Genomic DNA, 23899 nt, shown 5'->3' on the forward strand with positions numbered 1-23899 from the left:
CAAAGCTTGTTATTTTGGAAAGCATCACCGTAGTTCTTTTCCTAGTCATAGTGTTAGTTGTGACGCTACATCCTTCGATGTAGTCCATACGAACATATGGGGTCCTTCTCATACTTCTACTAAAATGGTTTTTTCTATTTTGTTATTTTTTGTGGACAATTATTCTCTGATGGCTTGGTTATTTTTAATGAAACTTTTACTCAGTTTGGTAATAGTATTAAAATTATTCGATCTGATAATGCTCAAGAATACATGCAATCTATTGTCCAAACATGTTGTGATGAGTGTGGCATCATTCATCAGACTAATTGTCCACGCACCTCTTAGCAAAACAGTGTTGTTGAACACAAACATCGCCACTTGTTGAATTTTGCTCATACTTTATTGTTTAACATACAATTTCTCAAACACTTCTGGGGTGATTTCGTGCTCACTGCTTGTTTGCTAGTTAATTGTATGCCTTCTGTAGTTTTACAAAATCGATCTCCTTTTTTTTTGGCTCTATCATGGTTGGACACCGTTTCCTCTTTACCCATGTGTTTTCAGCTGTGGCTTTTGCTCATTTCCTTGATCCAAGGCTTGATAAGTTGTGTCCTCAGGCCAGGAAGTGTGTTTTTCCTAGGGTATTCTGACACTCAGAATGGTTACCGTTGTTATCATCCTAAGTCACGTCATTATTTGGTTAGCGTTGATGTCACTTTCTTTGTGTACACTCCCTTCTTTTTGTCTTCTGGTTCCTAATTATCTTATGATCTTGTTTGTTCTCATGAACGAAAGTGTTATGGTCCCTCACACACTATTACTCTTCTGGTTCCCCTTGTGTCTTCTTCATCTTCACCTCCTCCTTTAGTCTCACTAGAACCAATTTCTGTTTCTCCTTTGCAGGTTTATCAACGGTCCTTCTCTCAGCACATTGTTTCTTATGGTCAAGCTAGTTCTTCCTCTTCGTCAGAGGTTCTTACTCCACCTCTTCCGTCCCCGGGTTATAATGACTTAACTATTGCTTTGCGCGTGATTGCACTCAACATCCTATTGATCGCTTTTGTCTTATATGCTCAGGTTCTCCTTACTTCTATTCATTTTCTTATAGGTTGTCCTCTATTACTCTTCCTTCTTCTTATTAGCAGGCCTCGTCCATGTTTGGGTGGAAATATGCTATGGATGAGGAAATGAATGCACTTCATACTTCATCAAAATCAAACTTAGGAGCTTACTACTCTTCCTCTCCTTGGACACCCAGTGTTGGTTATCAATGGGTCTATACTATTAAATATCTCCTTAATGGTTCTGTTGAGCAACTTAATGCTCGTTTGGAGGCCAGAGGCCACACCCAAACCTATGATGTTAATTATCTCGAGACCTTTTCACCTATGGCTCGTCTTAATAATGTTCGGATCTTGCTTTATGTTGCTATTAGTCAGTCATGGCCCTTATCAATTGGATATCAAGAATGCCTTTCTTCATGGCAACTTACAGGAGGAGGTCTATATAGATTAGCCACCTGGTTTTGTTTTTGGGAGTGAACATCTTGTGTATCGATTGTAGAAGGCTCTATGTGGGTTGAAGCAGTCACCTTGAGCTTGGTTTGATCGTTTTAGTGCAATTGTTCTTGCCTATGGTTTTTAGAGCTCTATCTCTAACCACTCTGTTTTTGTTCAGCACTCTTCCACTGGTACCATTGTTCTAGTTGTTTATGTGGATGATATTATTATCTATGGTAGCGACTCTGCTGGTATGCTAACTGAAAACAATTAGAACAATATTTGAGTACCAAATTCCATGCTAAGGACTTCGGTAATCTTCTTTCTGAGACTAGTCTTTTACGTGCTCAGCCCGTTGATACTCACGTGGACTCCTCTGTCAAACTTGATGGTGAACATGGTGACTTATTTCTTGATGTCGGTCATTATTGTCGCCTTGTGGACAAGTTGATATATCTCACAATTACTCACCCTGACATTACTTATGCAGTCAATCTAGTTAGTCAGTTTATGCATGCGCGTCATCTTCACTTTGAGGTTGTGTATCATATTTTGCAATATCTGAAGAGTATTCTTGGCAAAGGTCTCCTCTATTGGCCATCCTCTTCCTTGTTTGTTACTAGCTTTAGCGATTCTGATTGGGCTGGTAGTCGTATTAATCGCCGTTTTACTTTTGGCTATTGTATATTTGTTTGCCATAAATTTGTTACTTGGCACAGTACAAAACATGTGTGTTCAAGTGCTGATGTTGAATATCGAGCTATGGCTCATATTACTTCTGAGATGTTATGGGTTAGCTCCCTCCACGATTTTGATATCTTTGTTCCATCTCCTATGGCCGTGTTGTGATAATCAAGTGGCAACCTTTATTGCGAATAATCCAATGTTCCATGAGCGCACAAAGTATATTGAAGTTAACTGCCACTTTATTCAGGATTTGTTACTTCACAAGCAACTTGTGACTCCATATGTTCAATATGATGATTAGTTGGGTGACATTCTCACCAAACCTTTACCTCAGCCATCTTTTCAGCCGCTATCTACCAAGCTGGACATGTTTGATCTATATGCTCCAACTTGAGGGAGGAGTGTTAGAATAGGTGCTATTTTATTTTATTTTTATTAATTGTTATTAGTGAGGGTACTATTGTCCTTGTCATATATTCTATTCTAATATAAATATAGATGAGGTACAAGGTAATGAAACAAAACCCAAATACCTATTCTTATAATTCTCTCTTCTCTGTCTCACCTTCTCTATCTCCAACCCTAATTCCATCGCTTTCTACATTATTAACTAAAATTATAAAAAGAACTCCAACTCGGCACACCCCAGCTGAAGCATCCTCATGTCACAAATGTTGCCATACTTGCATCAAATTACCAAGGTAACAACATAAATTAATGAAACACCTTTTTGTTAATTTTAAACTCCTCACTGCCTCAATGTTAATAAAATCATTCAGAGAGAAGCAATGACAATCAACTTCTGCTTTTTATCCACCCTGCTACTCTCACCTTCACCAGCTCATTTAACTCCTCCCAATTTACTACATAATTATTAAAAATAATCTCACACTTTTCTCCTTGCTATGGTGATTGTAGCCACCATGTGTGAATGTAAGGAGGGGGAGGGAGAGAGAGAGCACCTGGCCTGGAATAGTGTTTTAGTGGAGCCAATCCAGAGGTGCTGCTTTGGAAATGATCCTCTAATAAAAATTAATATGTTGTTTATATATATACGATATGTATAGATGGGGGATTAGGAGTGCTTGAGGAAGTAAGATGCCAAGCCACCGTTTGGGTCTAGTAAAGGGGGAGAGAGAATGTGAGGATGGTTGGGTGGGTGTGAGGAAGAAAAGAAGAAAAACAAGGAAAAAAAATGGAAAGAAAAAAAAAAAAAAAAAAAAAAACAGATAGAGTTCAGTTCTCAAATTATGATGGCATAGAGAAGAAAATTAGAGAAAAAATTAAGGGCAACAATCGAATTTTCAGAAAATTGTTAATAGAGTTAAACTTTTCACTTCACCCCAGACAACAAGGGGTTATGTATACATTTCTAAACTAAAAGAAGATAATGTGTTTTCAGGGTCAATTTCACAGGTGTAAGGTGTAATTAATCCTAAAAACATAACAATAATAACAAGAAGAGAAGAATGAAAAGGAGACAAAGGTAGAGAAGAAGGCACCAGATATAAAATAAAGATGTTCTAATAAGAGTAGTGTTATAAATAGATGTAAAGTTTTGATGGGGAAAAAATTGTAAATTCACTACACTATTTCCTTCACTGCTTCTGCTCATATTTGGGCATGTACAAAAATAGTGGGCCCAAGTAGAAAGCTTCCCCACCCTACTTCTCATCCCTTCTTTCGTCCTCCCTAGCAAACAAGGGAAAGTCTGTTAATTAATTCCTTTCACTCAACTACACACACTAGAATTTGGGATGTCATGAGGTGCTCAAATCCCTAATCAAGGTGCTTAATAATTTGGTTTAATGTGTTGAGTATTCCTATTTAATGTACCAAAACTTAATCAAAATTGGTGGTAATCAAGTAGGATTAATTAGACTTGAGCAAGATTAAATAAGTTAATCAAGATTAGACGCTAACCTTGATTAATTAGAGCCAATCTTGAGGAGAAAAAGAAAGAAGAACAAAGAGAAAAGAGGGGAACACCATAATCCAAACCTCTCTTGTAACTAGCAAGGACTAAAATTCTGTTTCCTTTCCATAGAAATGGCCAAAATGTTTCCATTTCCTAGGAAACCGAAACAAAGCATTAGTGGAATACTAAAATTCTAATGTTTCCACCAAAACAGTGTTTTGGTGAATATAATGAAACAGTGAGTTGTATCAGCAGCACCTAATAGGAATATCCAACAACGGTTAGTTGTATTTCTCTCTTTTCATCAAAAGAAAATATTTGAGAACAATATTAAATTTATTAGAGAATTTGATAAATTAGAAAGGAGAAGAGGACAAATAGAGAGAAAAAGAAAGAATTGGTTATTTTTATTTGTCTCTTTTTGTCAAAAGAAAATATTTAAGAACAAATCAAAATATTAAATTTATTAGAGAATTTGATAAATTAGAAAGGAGAAGAAGACAAACAGAGAGAAAAAGATGAAAGAAGAAAATTATTTCTCTTCTTTTCTTATTTTATTTTATTATGTTTTTCTTACTATACTGAGCCCCTTCCCTATCTAAATCTTCAAAATTTTTGTTAATACGGTTCTAATATTCATGAAGCTCAACATGTTCAATTATTTAATTATTGGGAATGTATTAACAATTATATAGCTCTAGTTTTTTACAAACATTTTCATACAATCCCAAATTCTCTTATCAGTTCTCTTATGTTTTGGAAACTCATTCAAAATGTTTTCAAAACATTTCTATTTCCAAGCCAACCAAATCCTTGGCTATTAGACACAAGAAAAGCAGATTCATGCATTCCCCTGCATTCTTACACAACCGACATCATTCCATCATGACTTTACCTCTCTTCCTCAAATTTTCAATCATGAAAGGATAACATCAACAAAGAAACAAGGGAAAAGTAGCTACTGAATACATAAAAAAACATGTAATCATATGAATATACCTGGCTTGAGGCAATGGTGAATATCTTCTTCTCAAAATTTTCAACAACCATCTCGACATTTGGTACTTCTTTTGGCACAAAAGCTGGTAAATATTGGATTAACATGTCCGTTCTACACATGTAATAAATCAATGTTTATGTGGCATTAAAAACATATTTAAAGTAATTTGTGGAATTTCAAGGGGGTGGGTTAGTATGACATAAAAAAAACAAAAAAATAAATTATACCACATAAGAGTCCCATTTTTTGTCAAAGAAGCAAGATTCTAGCTGAGCACGAAAAGATAAAAAGTTACAAATGAAGGATAAGAAGCCTACCTAAAAAACAATAACAAAAAAATTATCACATGTAGCCTTTAAAAATACAAATCACAACTACCTATATGAACACCAGTAATGTAACCATTCAAATTATATGATTTTGATTTAGTTGCAGTCTTTAAGTTTATTATGATGTGCTAAGTGATTGACTGGTAGTGGATTTAGTCGTTTTTAATTGAACTCCAGAGAATAGGAGGCTTTGGGGCATCTCCCAAGTCTAGTTCTTCAAGTTCCACTTCTTTTCCATTGGTCTATTCTTGCAGAAAGGTTCCACCACCTCAATATGTATCTCACAACTGAATGCTCCTCTTTATGATTCTATGCGCACTGATCATACTAAATAGCAGTATCCTATACAGAATCACTTCCCCAAGAAAACATAGTTTCTCTAACACTTGCTTTTCTACTTCTTATTGTGCCTTTATTTCTTCTATATATGATTATTTCCAGCCGTAGTCTTACAAAGAAGCATGTATTGATCCCAATTTAGTTCATGAAATGCAAGATGAATTGACTGCTCTTGAAAAAAGTCATACTTAGGAGTTGGTTTCATTGCCTAGAGGTAAGAATCTTATTGGGTGTAAGTGGTTTACAAATTTAAAACCCACTTTGATGGTTCTGTCAAGTGTTATAAGACTAGATTAGTTGTGAAGGGTTTCTCTCGGGAATTTGGGATTTGATTAGAAGGAGACATTTGCTCTTGTAATTGAGATGACCATTATGCATACTTGATTGTTATTGTTATAGTCCATGCTACTTATTTAGTTAGATGTCAAGAATGCCATTCTTAATAGCTATCTTAATGAAGAAGTTTATATTTGTCCTCCTTCGTGGCTCTCATTCCACTGGTTATGTTTGTCATACGTGCCATGCTCCTTATGGTATGAAGTAATCTCCTCACACATGTTATTGGTCTGTGCTAGGTAGAGTTGTGCACAGGTTGGACCAGGTCGTTTTGACCTTGATTCGCCATCCGAACAGAATCAGATTCAACATATTTGCAACCAATGTTGACCTATCAATGGATCGAAACTGTCCATAGACACCATTCAGTTTCACAGTCGACATCGATTGGTGTCAGTCAGAACAAACAAATAAAGAAAAATCCAAAATTTTCCACAACTAAGAAAGAGATATATATACTGCAACCGGAAAAAGGAAGATCATGGGGATAAAGATTGAAGAAGGTAAAAGGATGAGACAGAGGGAACTGTAATAAAATAAAATTAAAAAAAACATACAGTCCAACCCAAAAAATATAAGCAAACTGCAAGTTGAACCAAGTCATCATAAGAAGACAAAACAGCAGATGTAGTGTAATCCGACAAGAGCTGGCAAACATCGAGTTGTACCCCTCTATTCAAAGTTTGAGATGGGAAGAGAGAGTTGTGATAAGAGAGAATATTTCTTGGGTAAGTAATAACAGAGAGAATATGGTGATAACAGAGAGAAAGTGGGTCTTTGATAAGGCTGAATTGATGAGCCAACGTTTCCCCAGGTAGAGAGAAAGAGTGGTATTGATAATTATAATCTAGGTACTGTTAGCATATTATATTATTATTTGGGTTATTAGTTTGTAATTATTCTATGCCTTCGGGCTCCCTTATAATTATTAATCTTTATTAATATAAATAGGGGATGATATCCTAATCATTCCCTAAGCTGGTTACTCTCTAAAATCATCATGGTATCAGAGCAAAACCCTAACACCTAGACCTATCTACCCATACTGTTCCTGTTACAAACCAGCCACCAGCTACCACCGGAGCCAGTTCCTCTCTCTCTGTCGCCTCAAGCTGACTTCACCCTGAGGGGCTTCGGCTCAAGCCGGGAAGGACCCACGTAGGTTCGGGTGGGTTGATGCCTGTCTAGGGTTTCGGCTCAACCTTGTTGGTCAAACTCAGCAACAAAGATCACTCTAGGGTTCGAATCTTACCTGGGTTGATCATCCGCTGGTGTCGACTACTCTTGGTAGCCCCTCTGCCTCAGTTGACTTCCCGTATGCCGTCGTCTCTTGAACAACTTCAGTCGTCGCTCATCACTTCGCCACTCATCTTCAGTCATCTTTGGTATTCTTCAGTCGTCACTCATCACTTCGTCAATTTCTGGTATCACCTCTGTTTGGTTTTACATCTCATATGTCGTGTAGTGCCTCTGTTTGATCTTAAACACAACACTGAACTCTTTCAAAAATAAAAAAAAAACTTTTATGTTTTCTTAATTTTGTTATGCCTTTATAGTGGTCATTGTGTCTGTTCTTCCACCACCACCTTCCAGGTTTGTAATTGCCACTAGTTCTGTTGTGAGTTCGGTAGTATAGTATCCATGACAGATTCCACTAGTGTGTCCACTACCTCTCAAACACCTAAGAGTGAGAGTCCCATTATACCTACAACCATGCCTGATAACCCCAACCCTAGTCTGAAAATCACCACCTCTCTATTTAATGGTCAGAACTATCTAGCATGGTCTCAGAGTTTGACTATATTTTTGAAGAGCAGAGGGAAGATGGAGTATGTTGATGGCAGGATACAGACACCTAGCATCACTGACCCGGGTTATGACCAATGGGAGATTACCAACTCTTTGATTATGGGTTGGCTTATTCATTCGATGGTTCTAGAAATTAGTGAGGGCTACTTGTCTATGGACGCTGCCCAGGATGTTTGGGATGTTGTGGTTGCCACCTATTCCCGCAAAGGAAATTTCTCACAGGCATTTGAGTTACGCCACTCTATTGAGAACTCTATTCAGGGGGAGCAAACTGTTCTTCAATACTTCACTTTCCTCACCAACGGCTGGAAACGCCTTGATCACCTGTAGGACTATAAGCTTGTTTGCACTGTTGATTATGTTGGGTACCAGAAGTTCATCGCACAGGAACGAGTCTTTAAATTTCTGGCTGGCCTAAATGTGGAGGATGTGGAGTATGATCCGGTTAGGAGTCGAGTTCTAGGTATGGAAACTCTTCCTTCATTTCAGGAGGCATTTGCCTATGTAAGGAATGAGAAGAGTCGCCGGTCTGCTATGATGTCCCTTGTCTCTACTGACCACTCAGCATTACTGTCTACCCCTCGAGATGGCCTCAGCCTGACTCCTCCCATCCCTCCGTCTGCCGCTAAGGAGTCTATATTCTGTGATTATTGTAAGAAGCCGCGGCATACTCATGCGACGTGTTAGAAGCTTCATGGGACTCCATCCGGGGGTCGAGGTGATCGATCTGGTTCTAGAGGAGGTCGGTCAGGCCAGTCTAGAGGACGTGGCTCCTATTCCCGGGCTCATCAGTCTAGTGCCGTTGATACACTTGATTCTGTTAGAATTTCCCATCTTTACCTTCACCTACTCCACTACACACTCCACTTCACCTACCTCCACTTCACCACACACTCCACTTCACCTAACCCACTATCACCTCCACTACACCTACTACCACATTTTCTTCTATATATAGATTGTATAGGAATTGTAATTAATCAATCTTGTAATACAACAATCAATTCATCAATCAATAATACAATTCTCTATTTCTCAATTCTCTATTTCTCTTTATACATTAAATTTCTACATGGTATCAGAGCAGGTTTAGAACCTAGTATTTTCGCTTCCCCGGCGGGCGGCAACCTCACCTTAGCTGCCCGCCGGACTTCAACCTATTCCGCGTATTTTCTACACATACCTGCCATCACTAGCTATTACAAAGTCCCTCTTAATTAGCTTTCTTTGCTGTTGCCACCTTTGTTAATCATCCATCAGCAATGGCAGCTCTGCATTCCTTGAATGGTGTCAAATTCGACCCGCAGACTGGATCTGTTCTCCATATTGAAATGGCCAGATCAAACTCAGTAACAGGCTGTTACATAATTGCAGTGGCTGTTACAAGGGCGATTTTTGTCACACCACTACAGCAGGCTGTAACAGAGTGCAGAGGTTAGCAGTGTCGATGATGCTAATCTGGTTTCGACAGCAGGGGGAAGTTTATGCTGCTCATCTGCTAGAGTGCAGTGGACAGCGGTATTGAGGATGTTTATCCGTTAGAGTGCTCATTTTGGTATGGTGTTGTTATTTGGTTGCAGCTTCTGCTATTGTTATTTGGCTGCAGCTTCTGTTCATCTGTGCACTGCTGGGCAGTCTTGAGTGTGGTTTTGTTGTTGAACAGGCTACTATAATGTTTGTGTCTTTGGAGAAAATTGCAGCCCAGGCCCCAAAATATGCTGTTTTCTTGCTTCTAGACTAATCAAAGATCAAACTTGGACCCAACATCAAGGAGGGCAACATCTCTCTCTCTCTCCATGGACCCAACATCATCATCATGCACCCACTCAATCTCTCTCTCTCTGATTCATTCAGATTTTCTAGTTGAAGAAATTAATTCTCTCTCTCTCTCTCTCTTCCTTTTGCCCATTTGAAATCCCACTTCTCACTTTTCTTTTATTTTAATATTCCTCCACCTTCTTTCCCACTTTTCTTTTATTTTAATATATATATATATCTATATATATTTTCTTATACTATATTTCCCATATCCCTACCATTGTTCGTGAGCATCCCCCGTTTTCCATTATCTTCTTATTATTTTTTTTTTCTTCCACCGAAAAAAAAAAAAAAAAAAAAAAAAAAAAAAAAAAAAAAAAAAGAGCAAAACAACATCTCACTGATGTTTTTCATATCACCCATCCACAACTATTTTTATCTATTTTCTTTATCCATTGTTTTATTTTATTTTATTTTTATTATTACACACAACAACACTACAAAATAACACCAACACCATTCCCCAACCTTGTCATTTTATTCATCTCGGGGATCAACCCCGAGCACATTTCTACAACACACAAAATAAAAATAAAAATAAAAATAAAAATAAAAAAAAAAACAAACCAACACAACTCGGAACAGTGGGATTTTTCTTCTCTATTCTGCCGCCGGTCTTTTCTTCTTGCCTCCGTCCTGGGCGGCCCTTGCCGGTGTTGCCTCCGTGTTTCCCACTCCACTGGGCATGATCACTACACCCTGCTCCTCCACTGCAGCATATGGCGGACCTCCAAATCGGAACATCACGGTGGCCTTCCGCTTCAGCTCCTTGTTTTCCGCCTTTAGCACACTTATCTCTGCTCGCGCATCCTTATACATGCGTTGGAGCAGAGCCAGCTGGGAGTTTAACTGCTGCACCTCATTTGTCCTACTCTGCAGCCGGTTCGACAAGTTTGTGACCGCCGTCATGCTTTCCACACATACCTTCAAAGTATACTGATTGGCCTCCACATCCGACAGCACTGCCATTCTTTGCTCCACAGACCGCATCGGAAAGTTCAACGGAGTATACCCAGCGGTGTTTGGTTGAGGTTCCAGTGCCACCGCACCAGTTCTCTCTCTCGTTGACTCGTTGAGGTCGGGAAAGAGGGTGAGCAGTCCACGGGAAGACGAGGACGAGGCCATTTTTCTGGGCAACAAAGTGTTACAGCGTATTACAGAGTTTCTCTCTCAGCACAACAGTGTTACAGCCTCTCTCTCTCAGCACAACGAAGAGTTTTACAGAGGATTTCGCAGTTTTTTTGCTTCTGCCTCGGCCTCAGGCTCTGTCATGGTTAAATAGCCGAGGCAGCCACGCGCATCGCGCGCCTCTTGCCGCCCGACACACTGGCACGCCTTTTGATGGCACATCTTTTGATAAAATGGACACGCCTTTTGATGGCACACCTTTTGATGAATTGGGCACGCCTTTTGATGGCACGCCTTTTTGACAACTTTGGGCACACCTTTTGAGGGTGCAACTTTTTCAGGGGTCCGACAAGACTCTGTAAACTGTCCCGACATTGATTCCGGTTAGCTCCTTTATGGGTCCGACAAGACTCTGTAAACTGTCCCGACATTGATTCCGGTTAGCTCCTTTATGGGTCCGACAAGACTCTGTAAACTGTCCCGACATAGATTCCGGTTAGTTTCTACAAGGGTCCGACAAGACTCTGTAAACTGTCCCGACATTGATTCCGGTTAGTTTCTACAAGGGTCCAGCAAGACTCCGTAAACTGTCACAACATTGTCTTCTACAACGGTCCGACATGACCCCATAAACTGTCTTCTACAACGGTCCGACATGACCCCATAAACTGTCTTCTACAACGGTCCGACATGACCCCATAAACTGTCTTCTACAACGGTCCGACATGACCCCATAAACTGTCTTCTACATCGGTCTGACACCACCATACAGTGTCCTCTACAACGTTATGACACCCAATACAGTGTCTTCACCAACGGTCTGACACGACCATACAGTGTCTCCTATCCTTTTTTATTTTTATGTATTTTCTTGTTTTGTTACTCTCTCCAAACTCAAGTTGGTTAGTTTCTCTCCTCCTTGAGTTTGCGGGGGGCTGTTAGAATTTCCCATCTTTACCTTCACCTACTCCACTACACACTCCACTTCACCTACCTCCACTTCACCACACACTCCACTTCACCTAACCCACTATCACCTCCACTACACCTACTACCACATTTTCTTCTATATATAGATTGTATAGGAATTGTAATTAATCAATCTTGTAATACAACAATCAATTCATCAATCAATAATACAATTCTCTATTTCTCAATTCTCTATTTCTCTTTATACATTAAATTTCTACAGATTCTAATTCTGCTTTTGTTGGCCAAGCTTCTGATGCTCTCTTTGGCATAACTACTCCTGAGCTTGAGGATGTTCTGCATCAATTGCTAGACCGCCGGTCTTCTACTGCTCTCAATACATCTTCCTCATCATTTGCCCGCTCAGGTAACTTAGCCTCTTCTCCTTGTGTTTTCCTGTCTCATAAGTCTTTGCCTTGGATTATTGATTCTAGTGCCTCAGATCATATGTCTGGCTCCTCTGATCTTTTCTCTGCCTATAAGCCCTCTTCAGGTCAAGACAAAATTAGGATTGCAGATGGTACTGTTTCTTCCATTTCTGGGAAAGGTTTAGTCCATGTCACTCCTACCATACCTCTATCTTCTGTTCTCCATCTTCCCAATTTTTCTGTTAATCTGTTATCCTTGAGTCGTCTTACCCAAGATTTGAATTGTAGTGTGACGTTTTTTCCTGATCATTGTCTTTTTCAAGACCTTCCTGAATCAACCGAACAATCTTGCTTATTCTTCCACCACGCGTTCTACTACCCAAGATGATTTATGGCTGTAGCATCGGTGCCTTGGGCATCCTTCTTTTTATTTACTTAAGCATTTATTTCCATCTGGTTTCGCAAGTAATAATGTGTCTGAGTTTCTTTGTGAGTCTTGTCAACATGAAAAACAACACAGAGTTTCTTTTGCTCCCAGTTTTAATAATAGTTTAGTTCCTTTTTCATTAATACATTCTGATATTTGGGGTCCCTCTCGTGTTATGTCTATGAAAGGTCATCAATGGTTTGTTACATTTATTGATGATTTTTCTCATACTACTTAGGTGTATCTCATGAAAGACAAGAGTGAGGTTTTCTCTGTGTTTCGCAATTTTCATAAGATGATTTGTACTCAATTTGGGGCCACTGTCAAACTATTTTGTTCTGATAATGGAGAGGAATACATAGATTCTGTGTTAGGACAATATTTTTCTACTCACGGCATTATCCATCAGACCTCTTGCACCAATACCCCTTAACAAAATGGGGTGGCGCAACACAAGAATCGTCATCTTCTTGATATGGCTCGGTGCATGTGTTTTTCTATGAGTGTGCCTCGGCCCTATTGGGGCAACGCTGTTCTCACTGCTGCACATCTTATTAATCGTCTTCCTACCCAGGTCTTGCAAAAACAAGCTCCCCTTCAAATCCTCCTAGGTTCCCAGTCCTTGTTTTCTATTCCTCCCAAAATATTTGGTTGTGTCTGTTTTGTTCATAATCACTCTCCGACTCGTGGAAAGTTGGACCCTCGCTCCCTCAAATGTGTTTTCCTTGGTTACTCTCCTACTCAAAAGGGGTATAAGTGTTACCACCCTCCTTCTTGTAAGTGGTTTGTGTCCATGGATGTTACTTTCTTTGAGTCCCAGTCCTATTTCTTGTCCTCTCCGGTGTCACAGTCCTCATTTCCGAGGGAGCCTTGGTGTGAAGTGAGCCCTGTGATTCCTATGGTGGAACCAGTTGTTCTTGCACCAACCTCTTCTACTGGGACTAGAGAACCCAATGTCACCAAGGATAGGGAAGGGCAAGTTTATGTCCGGGAAAAGACAGACATAAAGTTAACTGGATACAAGGGAGCACTTCTGCTCTTCCACTGCCATCTCCTGCTTCTGATGAGAGTCTAGGTAATTTTGAATCTCTTAAGTCCATTGATCTTGATGTTCCTATTGCCAAAAGGAAGGGTGTGAGATCTTGTACTCAACATCCTATATCATATTTTGTGTCCTACTCTCATTTGTCATCCTCATATAGAGCTTTTGTGTCAAATATTTCCTCTGTTAGCATTCCTAACCATTTTCAGGATGCTCTTGCTACATCTGAGTGAAAACTGGCCATTATTGTGGAAATGACTGAGTTACCTATGGACAAATGACCTGTGGGATGCAAATAGGTGTATACTGTGAAACACAAAACAGATGGTTCTATTGAGCGTTACAAGGTAAGAATTGTGGCAAAAAGGTTCACTCAGACATATGGCATTGATTATCAAGAGACCTTTGCACCCGTGGCTAAGATGAATTCAATTAGAGTACTTCTCTCTCTAGCAGCTAATCTTGATTGGCCACTTAATCAGTTTGATGTCAAGAATGCCTTTCTCCATGGTGACCTCGAAGAAGAGGTATATATGGACATTCTTCCTGATTTTAAGGATCATCAGACAGAAGGCAAAGGATGTAAACTTCATAAATCATTATATGGTCTCAAACAGTCTCCAAAGGCTTGGTTTGAGAGATTCACTCAGGCTATGCTTAAATATGGCTTCAAACAGAGTCAAGCAGATCACACATTGTTTGTGAAACATTCCTCACGTGGTAAGACTACAGCACTTATTGTTTATGTAAATGACATAGTTCTTACAGGCGATGATGGTGAGGAAATACCTCTGTTGAAGAAATATTTAGCTAGTGAGTTTGAAATCAAAGACTTGGGAAGCTTGAAGTATTTTCTGGGAATTGAAATTGCTCGCTCCAAGGATGGGATATTTATCTCACAGCGAAAATATGTGCTTGACCTGTTGAAGGAAACTAGGATGCTGGGCTGCAAGGCATGTGACACTCCACTGGAACCCAATCAGAAATTGGGGGATGATGGAGGAGAAGCTGTTGATAGGGGGAGCTATCAGCGATTAGTGGGTAAGCTCATTTACCTATCTCACTCTCATCCTGATATTGCTGTTGCTGTCAGTGTGGTTAGTCAATTTATGCATGCTCCTCATCAGATTCACTTCGAGGCTGTCATAAGAATCTTGAGGTACTTGAAGTCTGCTCCTGGTAAAGGTCTTTATTTTTCAAAGTATGATCATCTTCGTGTGGAAGCCTATACAGATGCTAACTGAGCTGGATCAGTAACTGATAGGAGATCGACTTCAAGGTATTGCACCTTTGTTGGAGGCAACCTAGTTACTTGGAGGAGTAAGAAACAGAATGTGGTTGCCAGGTCAAGTGCAGAAGCTGAGTTTAGAGCTATGGCACAAGGCGTGTGTGAGCTTATATGGATCAAGTTATTGTTGAGTGATCTAGGTATTGATCAGACGGACTCCATGCGGTTATACTGTGATAATAAGGCCGCTATCAACATCGCTCACAATCCGATTCAACATGACAGGACAAAACATGTTAAGATTGATCGCCACTTCATTAAGGAGAAACTCACTAGTGGTACCATTTGTACTCCTTTTGTGCAGTCTGGTGAATAACTTGCTGACATTCTCACCAAGGGGGTTGGGAATAAGCCATTTCATGACATATTAGGCAAGCTGGGCATGAGAGATATCTTCGTACCAACTTGAGGAGTGTTAGCATATTATATTATTATTTGGGTTATTAGTTTGTAATTTTCCTATGCCTTAGGGCACCCTTGTAATTATTAATCTTTATTAATATAAATAGCGGATGATATCCTAATCATTCCCTAAGCTGGTTACTCTCTAAAATCATCAGGTACTACAATTGAATAATGGCAGGAGCAATTGTTGTGCAATTTGTACAACTAATAATGTAAAGGCGCATCTTATTTGTTAGTGTATTTATTTATACATCAGTTTGTTCGGTTTCTACCAAATTTTTTTTAAAAGAACCTCTACTGACCACTTCCCAAAGAATCTGATGCTTTGGAACCACAGTCGAGCGTCAGATTTCACGAAAAAGTCCGTTTCTGGTCAAGTCAGTTTGGGCTGGTCAATTTTTTCAAGTGAATCAAATCTGTGAATAACCCTAGTGTTTCGTATTATGGTTATTTGAGTCCAAGGGTACTTACAGTACTTATGTAATTTGTGTCTACTAATATAAATATATCAGTCTAAGAGGAGAACCTTGATTTTGGGTAGTCTCTTTTTGTTATCCATATATTATGTAACCTTCTCTCTCTCTCTCCTCTGTTTTGTAAACTTAACATGGTATTAGAGCTTCACCTTCCTACTTGAAGATCTTTCTTCACCTTTACTTTTTCATTCGCATTCTTCTCTTCTTTTTTTTTGTTTTTTTCTATTGTAGTCGTCAAAAATATATATGTATAAAATAATAAAAAAAATAATAAATATTTCTACCACGATCGATAGAGATGGGCATCTTACCTATAATTTTATGTTATTTTTTTACTCATTATCTGATCTCTTTTCCCTTCTTTTTTTTTTTTTTTTCTAAATTGGTAATTGTTCTAGAAATTCTTGATCAAGCCAGCTATGGCTACACTTTCTGTTTGTTCTCTCTGCCATGGGTGCTAACTGGATTAGTAAAGGGCCTTGATGTCTTTTTTTTAAAATTTTCTAGGGGTTTCAGTGATTTTACCTGTGTTGGGTACAGATTAGCTGAGTTCATCTGCCTCTCTGTCTTTCCTGATTGTTAGTTCTTGTGTGGCCTTGCTCTGCCTCTAATTTCTAGAGGTGAGTTACTATTGTTAAGTTTGTTTTTGGTTTCAGATCTCCTGGTATTGCTACTTTCGGGAGTTGTTGGCATGTGATATCTCCCTAGTGGTTTTTTGTGCTATTTCTCTAATAACATGGTTGAAGGCAGCCAGGCATCCAAGCGCAACAAAGAGAGTGAGTTGAGTTGTGTTGTGACTCTTGGAGATAGTAGCCCCTCTCTTCAAATTAGTCCCATTAATTAAGCTTGATGGTAAAAACTACTAGATTTGGTATCACTCTTGTAGTCTGGCAACCATTGTGCATCATTAAACTAGCTATATTACCGATGTACTCACGGAACTTACTGAAGATGGACCCTTGCATACTCAATGGCATTCTAAGAATGTTTTGGTTATGACTTGGTTGACTAACAGTTGATTAACTCCATGTAACCTACAATTAGTCGGACTTTTGTATTATTGGATATTACTTATAAGATTTGGATAGCTATAGCATAAATGTACTCTCACAAGGGTAATGACGCATAGGTATATGAGTTAGGGAAGAAAATCTGGTTCTTGGATCAAAAGGATCGATCTCTTGAAGAGTACTATGCTGAGTTAAGTGACTTGTAGCAAGAACTTGATTATTACCAAAGCTTTCAAGTTGTCTGTTCGAAGGATGCACTTTGTTCCAAAAACTGATAGAGGAGCGAGATTATGACTTTTTGTTGGTCTAAATTTGGAGTATGATCATATTTGAGTTCAAGTGTTGGGTAGTTCTCCTTTTCCCACTTTACGAGACGCTTACGCTCTTGTTCATCAAGAGGAGAGTCAACATAGTGCCATGGTGCATACATCTAGTCAAGATTAGTATGCTTTGGTTGTTACTCCTAATTCATGATGAGACAACAAATCTAGTCAGTCTAAGTTTGGCAGCAAGGGTACCCTTGTTGATCGGGATCTATTAAAGTGTGATTATTGTGGAAAAGAACGATAGGAGGCACTGTTGGAAATTAAATGGACGTCCTACTCAGCGGCGTGATCATGGTGGTGCGGTTCATCCCCAAGCACATGTATCAGAGATCACTACCAGTACTTCTAGTGACACCGGTACCCTTTCTCAGGAAGAGCTACGCACTCTCAAGTGTTTGATGTCTAGGCTTGACCACACTTGGTACATCCTTGTCGACATCTTAGATTATTGATTTTGGTGATGTCACTAACCACATGACAGGTTCCTCTAGTCTTTTCTATTCTTCTTCTCCTTGTTCTAGGAGGGATAACATTAGAGTGGATGATGAATCTTTATCCTGTATATCCAAAAAGTGTTTTGTTCATTGCTCCTCATTGATTTCTCTTTCATTTGTTCTTCATGTTCCCTTTTTTTCCACTAACTTGCTCTATGTTAGTAGCCTTACTACTTCTCTGAATTGCTCTGTGACTTTTTTTTCCTACTCATTGTGTTTTTCAATAATTGGCTACGGGAAAAACAATTGGTAGTGGTAAAGCACATAGTGGACTATACGTTCTGGCTGATGTCTCTTTAGACTACTACTGGCTTCTCATTGAACCTCCTCCATCAGTGGCATCATCATTTGGGTCACTCTTCATTTGGCATTTTAGAAAATCTTTTTCCTTCATTAGTTCGAAATTGTCCTAGGATTAATTTTGTTTGCGATGCTTTTGAACTTTCCAAGCATAAACGTACTTAATATCTTTCAATTAATAGAAGAAGTGTTTTTTCCTTTTATCCCGATTCATACTGATGTGTGGGGGCTTCTCCTATGGTTTCTCTTTTTGGGTATTAGTGATATCACATTTATTGATTCTTATTCCCGTGTGACTTGGATTTATTTACTTCGGCCTAAGAGTGAGGTTTTCTCTTGCTTTCAAATCTTTTATAAGATGGTGACTAATCTCTTTGATGCTAAAATCAAAAAATTTCACGGTAATAATGGAATTGAATATATTGATAGAGTTTTTTGGGTATACCTTGAGAAACATGGCATTCTTTATCAAACTAGTTGTGTTGGCACTCCTGTGACTAGAATACAGTTGCAGAACCCAAGAATGGCTATCTCCTTGAAGTTGCTCGCTCTCGTTTACAATAAATGTTCCTAAATCCTTTTAGGGTAATGTTGTTCTTACCATTGCTTATCTTAACAATCGTATGCCCTCCAGTGTCCTATAGTTCCAAATTCCTCTTAACTTCTTTTGGTGACTTCTCTCACTTCTTCTCCTCCCCCAAAGGTCTTTGGGTGTGTTTGTTTTGTACATTTGCATCCAAAATTCATAGGAAGCTTGATCCTAAGGATGTGTGCCTTTATTGGTTACTCTGCTACTCAAAAAGACTACGAATGTTATGATCCTGCAACCTGCCAGTTATATGTTAGTATGGATGTCACCTTTCATGGATGTAAGTCCTTTTTTTTCTTCCCCACAGTCGTCTCTTTAGGGAAAGCGTATCGAAGAAGAGATGTCATATCGGCATGAGTCATCTTTTTTCCTTTCTACTCAAAGAGATTATTTGTGATGAGAGGGAGCCTGAGATTTCCCGTGATAGAGAGCCTAAGAGTTCCATTGATGGAGAGCCAGACATGGGTGGTTGTTTGGACAAGGTTGATCTTAAGACTTATCCATGGCGTCATGTTGATGTTGATAGGGCTACCGATCACAAGTCCACTACTAGCTTTTGCGATTTTCTTGATGATTTTCTTATCTCTTGGAAAAGTAAGAAACAACCTGTTATTGCTCATTCTACTGTTGAGGATGGGTATGTGCTATGGCTCATGCCATTGTTGAAATTGATTGGCTTTATTAGCTCCATTATAATTTGGGTGTTTCCCAATCAACTCCTACTATGTATTGTGATAATAAGAGTGTCACCAAGATAGCTCATAACTCTGTCTACGATGAGCGCATGAAGCATATTGAGATTAACTGTCATTTTGTTCACCAATGCCATCCTCGGTTAGGTACCATTGAGCAACCTTTTGTCTCCTCTTTGCAGCTTACTTCACCAAGACTCAAATGTTCACTCATTTTAGTTTTTTCCTTGACAAACTCTCGATTCTCACTGATCTAACAGCAAGATTTGGTTCAACCCAAGAATGTGTTTTCTACGCCAATTAATTTTGTCATTCCAACTAAATTCCTTTTTGTTCATGCTACCTCAGACAAATGAAAAGGAGTATCAAGTTAAAGTTTTTCATACCCAGACATGGATGCAAATGCAAAGCTTGTGGATTCTTATACTTTAACACTTTAAATCAAAGGTTCGGATAATGATGTATAGTCCACAAGAAGAACAACGTAAAGTAAATTTAAGCAAGCAGCTAAAAACAGATGTGGGCATGCTTTCAAGGTAGGAGCTATATGAACCGTGCATAGTCATGTTTCTAGTCTTAGCAAGGTCTTATTTTATTGTTATTTAGCTTATAAACAAACTAATATGTTTTATATGTTTTCTAGTGTTTTGTTTTGTAAGTAACGGATATTTTGGTAATTGGCTTGATCACTGAATATACTGTAGGGGTAGCCTTGGATCATCATAGGGGTCATGATATATAATTGGGTTTTACTTATGAATCTTATTTAAATCTAGATACGTTTTAAAAGTCAAAACTCTTAGTTTCCAAATAGGGCATTAGAATCCTATTAAGTAAATGATTTCCGAACTCTATATACAATAAAATCATGTGACATTTCCAATTCAAGAGAGTTGAGTTGTAGAAAGTTTGATAAAGATTTTGAACCTTTCATGCCAGTTTTGTGATGCAACTTCAACGTTAGGTGTGATGCCTCTAGGAATATAAGTGTTATGCCTAGTTTTAGGAATGATTCCTAGATCGTTTTTTCTTCTCGTTCTTTTTAGTTTTTCTGCACTTGTAGCCTCTAGACCCGTATTCATCCCTTACGCATCATAATTTCTCAACTCAACCAATCAGCTTTAGGTTGCAAAAGATCACAAACCAAGGCTAAAATTTAAGAGTACTGTTCACAGCCCAGAACAGCCCCTAAACAGGCCCCAGAATCCTTTTTTTGCATTCCCAAACCCTTGCTCTTTGATTAATCCATATAAGCCGTAACAGATGCTATATTTTTACCACCTGTTCAGCCTCAAAAACCAACTAAAATCAGCCCATAAGCCTACTATTTGGTTGTATCATATTAGTTTTGGTTCACTACTAGGAGATTGTTCACCGCACTTGTCCTACATCATTTACATAAACTAACATATTTTTAGACAATTTTCGCAAGCTTTAGATGTTACTAATTACTTACATCTTACTAACAACCCTCCGCCGAGCTGCTTGGGGTAGTTGTGATCTCCAATTGCTGGCTTCCATGCTAGGTTCACGTTCAGGAAGCGTTGAGTTGGTGTTAACCATCAAATCCTCAGCCAGCCCTTACACCTAGTTCCCAACCTAAAAGAAAAACAAGTCAATTTTTTCCTGAAATCCATATATACAATCTAAAGAACCTTTTAGCAAACAATTAAATAAAATAAATTTATAATATCAGCGCAAGAATGAGGGTATCATCAATAGAGAGGGGAACAACCTAATTGAAAAGAAAACCCTTGAAAAAGCTCCAACATTCTCTGACGAGGGCACATACTTTAAGCAAGTATTTTTTTCTTTCTTTCTTAGTTACTTTTTTTTTTTTTTTTTTTTTTTTCTTTTGGCTGCATTTTAAAGGTGTATGTAACAGTTAACCGGATTACTAATCAAAGCAAATATATACTATTATATAAAACAAACAACTCAATTTGGTGGAGCTATGTCATGCTCTTTTTGTTTTCAAAAAAAAAAAAACCATAAGAATAGTTAAATCTGGCATTTTTAAACCGACATGCCCCTAAACCTCTGACAGTTTCAAACCCATTAAGGTGTACAAAAGAGCAAGAAATCTCCTTGAGGTGTGTATTACGTACACACATTTGTGTTTGCAACAATTTCTAGTCCAAATAAAGCGCTAGGCTCATCTCTTCATCAATAAATAATATAAATATCATTCCTCCAATTGATTATTTCCCAATATAGTTACTTCTACAAGCATGATCAACAATCAACTTATTGCAGAAATCGATCATTCACTCGAGCAATAATTCATCAAAGTATGGACTATATTGTTAGGGGTGTTTAACTCCAGCAATGCATTTCAGGCCAAAACCAGAATGATCTCACTCTAATAGTTCAAAAATATTCACCCAAACCACATACATACATATACACACACACATATATATATAAAAGATAAAATGGATACGCAAGAGAATCAGTAACTAGAATTCACATACCATTGGGTGATGAGTATCAGAGAAGGTGTGAGGAACCCTAGGGGGATTCGAGAGAGAATCGAACGGTTCGACTGTACTGGGCTCTGCCGGAGAGAGAGAGAGAGAGAGAGAGAGAGAGGTACTTGGGATTTAAGCAATCTGTATGTATCTGTGTGTGCGCGCGTGTACACATATATAGGCGCCAGCACGAGTTATGTTCAAAACTTGGAAAGTTGCCACACGTGCGCACTTTATTGCTTATTTATTAAATTTTTAATTTAAAATTCTTTTAAATTTTTAATTAATAATTTTTAATTTAAAATTCTTTTAAAATTTATTTTTTCGAATTACAAATTTACATTTTCTTGACATCTAACACGTGACATTATTTCTAGAGTGAAGTTGCATGTTTAAATTTTGGGACACTTTTTCATAAATTAATTTTTACGTATTTATATTTTATTTAGTCCACATTATTTTTTCATATTCTAATAAGTTTTATGGGTGACATAGTTACCAAAATATCTTTAATAATATTTATATTTACATTGTGAATGTTTCGTGATATGAATGTTCACACCATCAATGTGAATATTCACATTGTAAAATATAAATGTTCACATCACCAAATTGTTAACCGTTCAAAAAATATTAGTAAGGATAGAAATATCCATAAAATACCTTAAATATGATAATTATGATTTGGTAGATCAAATGTCTAAATAATAGGACTTATTAGAATATAAGAATATCTTATGAACTAATTAGGATACAAACACTTAAAAAATAATTTTTTAATAAATCCCCCTTAAATTTTATAAGAAATGAATTTTTCCCCTATAAATGAATTGAGTTGATTTGTTAAATAAATAACACTAGACTTTTAAACAAGTCAAGTTTAAACTTTAATTTATTTATTATTTATTTAAATTATATGATTAATGTATTATTTATAATGTATTATTTATATATTAAAAATATGTATAAATAATTAAATAAATAATATATTTACAAAAAATGTATATATTATTTATATTTATATATTTAAATAATAAAAATTATAGTTAAAAAATTATTATCGAATTTCAAACCAAACTCGAACTTGATTAATATTAACATATTAAATATTATAAATGATATATTTAAATAATTTAAATAAGAGTAAAAAAGGGGACGCGGCAATAAATTCAATTTTAAAACTTATTTGTCAATCACTGCAACCACAAAACTCTTAAAACAATGAAGATATGCATTTTTTATTAAGCAAATTTATTCTTATATTTATTTGAAAAATTTATTAGAAAATTATTTTTCAAGTTCTTATATCCCAATTAGTCAATAAAATATTATTATATTTCAATTAGTAGTTAACCTGTACAATACACATATTATTTATTTTTATTTATTTAAAAAAATGATGGTACAATGTGTGTTATAAAAGAATAATTTTAATTTAAAATTAAAATTAAATTATAATTATAATTTTAATTTTAATTATTTATTTTTATAATATTGACGTTATCGTTTTATAAAAATGTTACTTAAATACTTATATATATTAATTTTAGTTAAATTATTTGTGTGTTGTGATAATTTTAATTATATCATATTATAAAAATATAATTATCATATAATAATTTTTATGATATATATTAAATTATAAAATAGTAAAATAAATACTAATTTTGATATTAAAAATAATAATTCAATTATAAGAAGAATTAGTAACATAAATTAAAAGTAATTCTAACTATTTAGTTTTTTTTATATTCATTTGGAAAATAAAAATATGTAGAAATAGAAACTATAAAAAATTTAATGAAAAAATTAAATATAAATATGTTGTAATTGGATTATCATATAATAATTGTATATGATATATATTAAATTATAAGAATATAAAACAAATACTCTTAATTAAATTAAAATATAAACTATATAAAAGAAATTGAACAACGACTAACGAAGAAAGAATTACATAATAACATCTAAACCCAAATATTCAATCTGGTTAGACAGAGAATACTGAAAAGTAAAAGAAAAAGAAAAATAATAATTTTTTTATGTGTTTGTTTCGATAGAGAATCTTAGAAAATAATGAAAACTAAAGTTTTCTATACAACTCAAATTTGTTTATAAGTTAGGCTTACTATTTCTCGCAAAATACACAAGGAGATTTATTTTTTCTCACAAAACTTGATAGTGCTTATTTTGG

At 36.9% G+C, this 23899-nt stretch overlaps 1 protein-coding gene across 3 annotated transcripts in view; it reads right to left on the reverse strand.

Annotated features, from left to right (window-relative positions):
• LOC114300967 (mediator of RNA polymerase II transcription subunit 15a) overlaps positions 1-21851 on the reverse strand; it is a 61826-nt gene extending 39975 nt beyond the window's left edge. Inside the window, exons 1-3 of one of the 3 annotated variants that reach the window (XM_028245847.2) lie at positions 21706-21851; positions 20688-20830; positions 5086-5197 (exon numbers count right to left, since the gene is read on the reverse strand). In XM_028245847.2, coding sequence (XP_028101648.2) covers positions 5086-5197; positions 20688-20794 — 219 coding nt within the window. In that variant the 5' untranslated portion in view covers positions 20795-20830; positions 21706-21851. Of the gene's footprint in view, positions 1-5085; positions 5198-20687; positions 20831-20966; positions 21051-21705 lie in introns of those variants that run through there. The other 2 variants (XM_028245848.2, XM_082915481.1) reach the window with 2 other exon arrangements.
• Positions 21852-23899: the final 2048 nt, after the last annotated feature.

This window comes from Camellia sinensis, chromosome 2, assembly GCF_055761805.1.
Source record: "Camellia sinensis isolate YWXY chromosome 2, ASM5576180v1, whole genome shotgun sequence".
In the NCBI taxonomy this organism is placed as follows: Eukaryota; Viridiplantae; Streptophyta; class Magnoliopsida; order Ericales; family Theaceae; genus Camellia; species Camellia sinensis.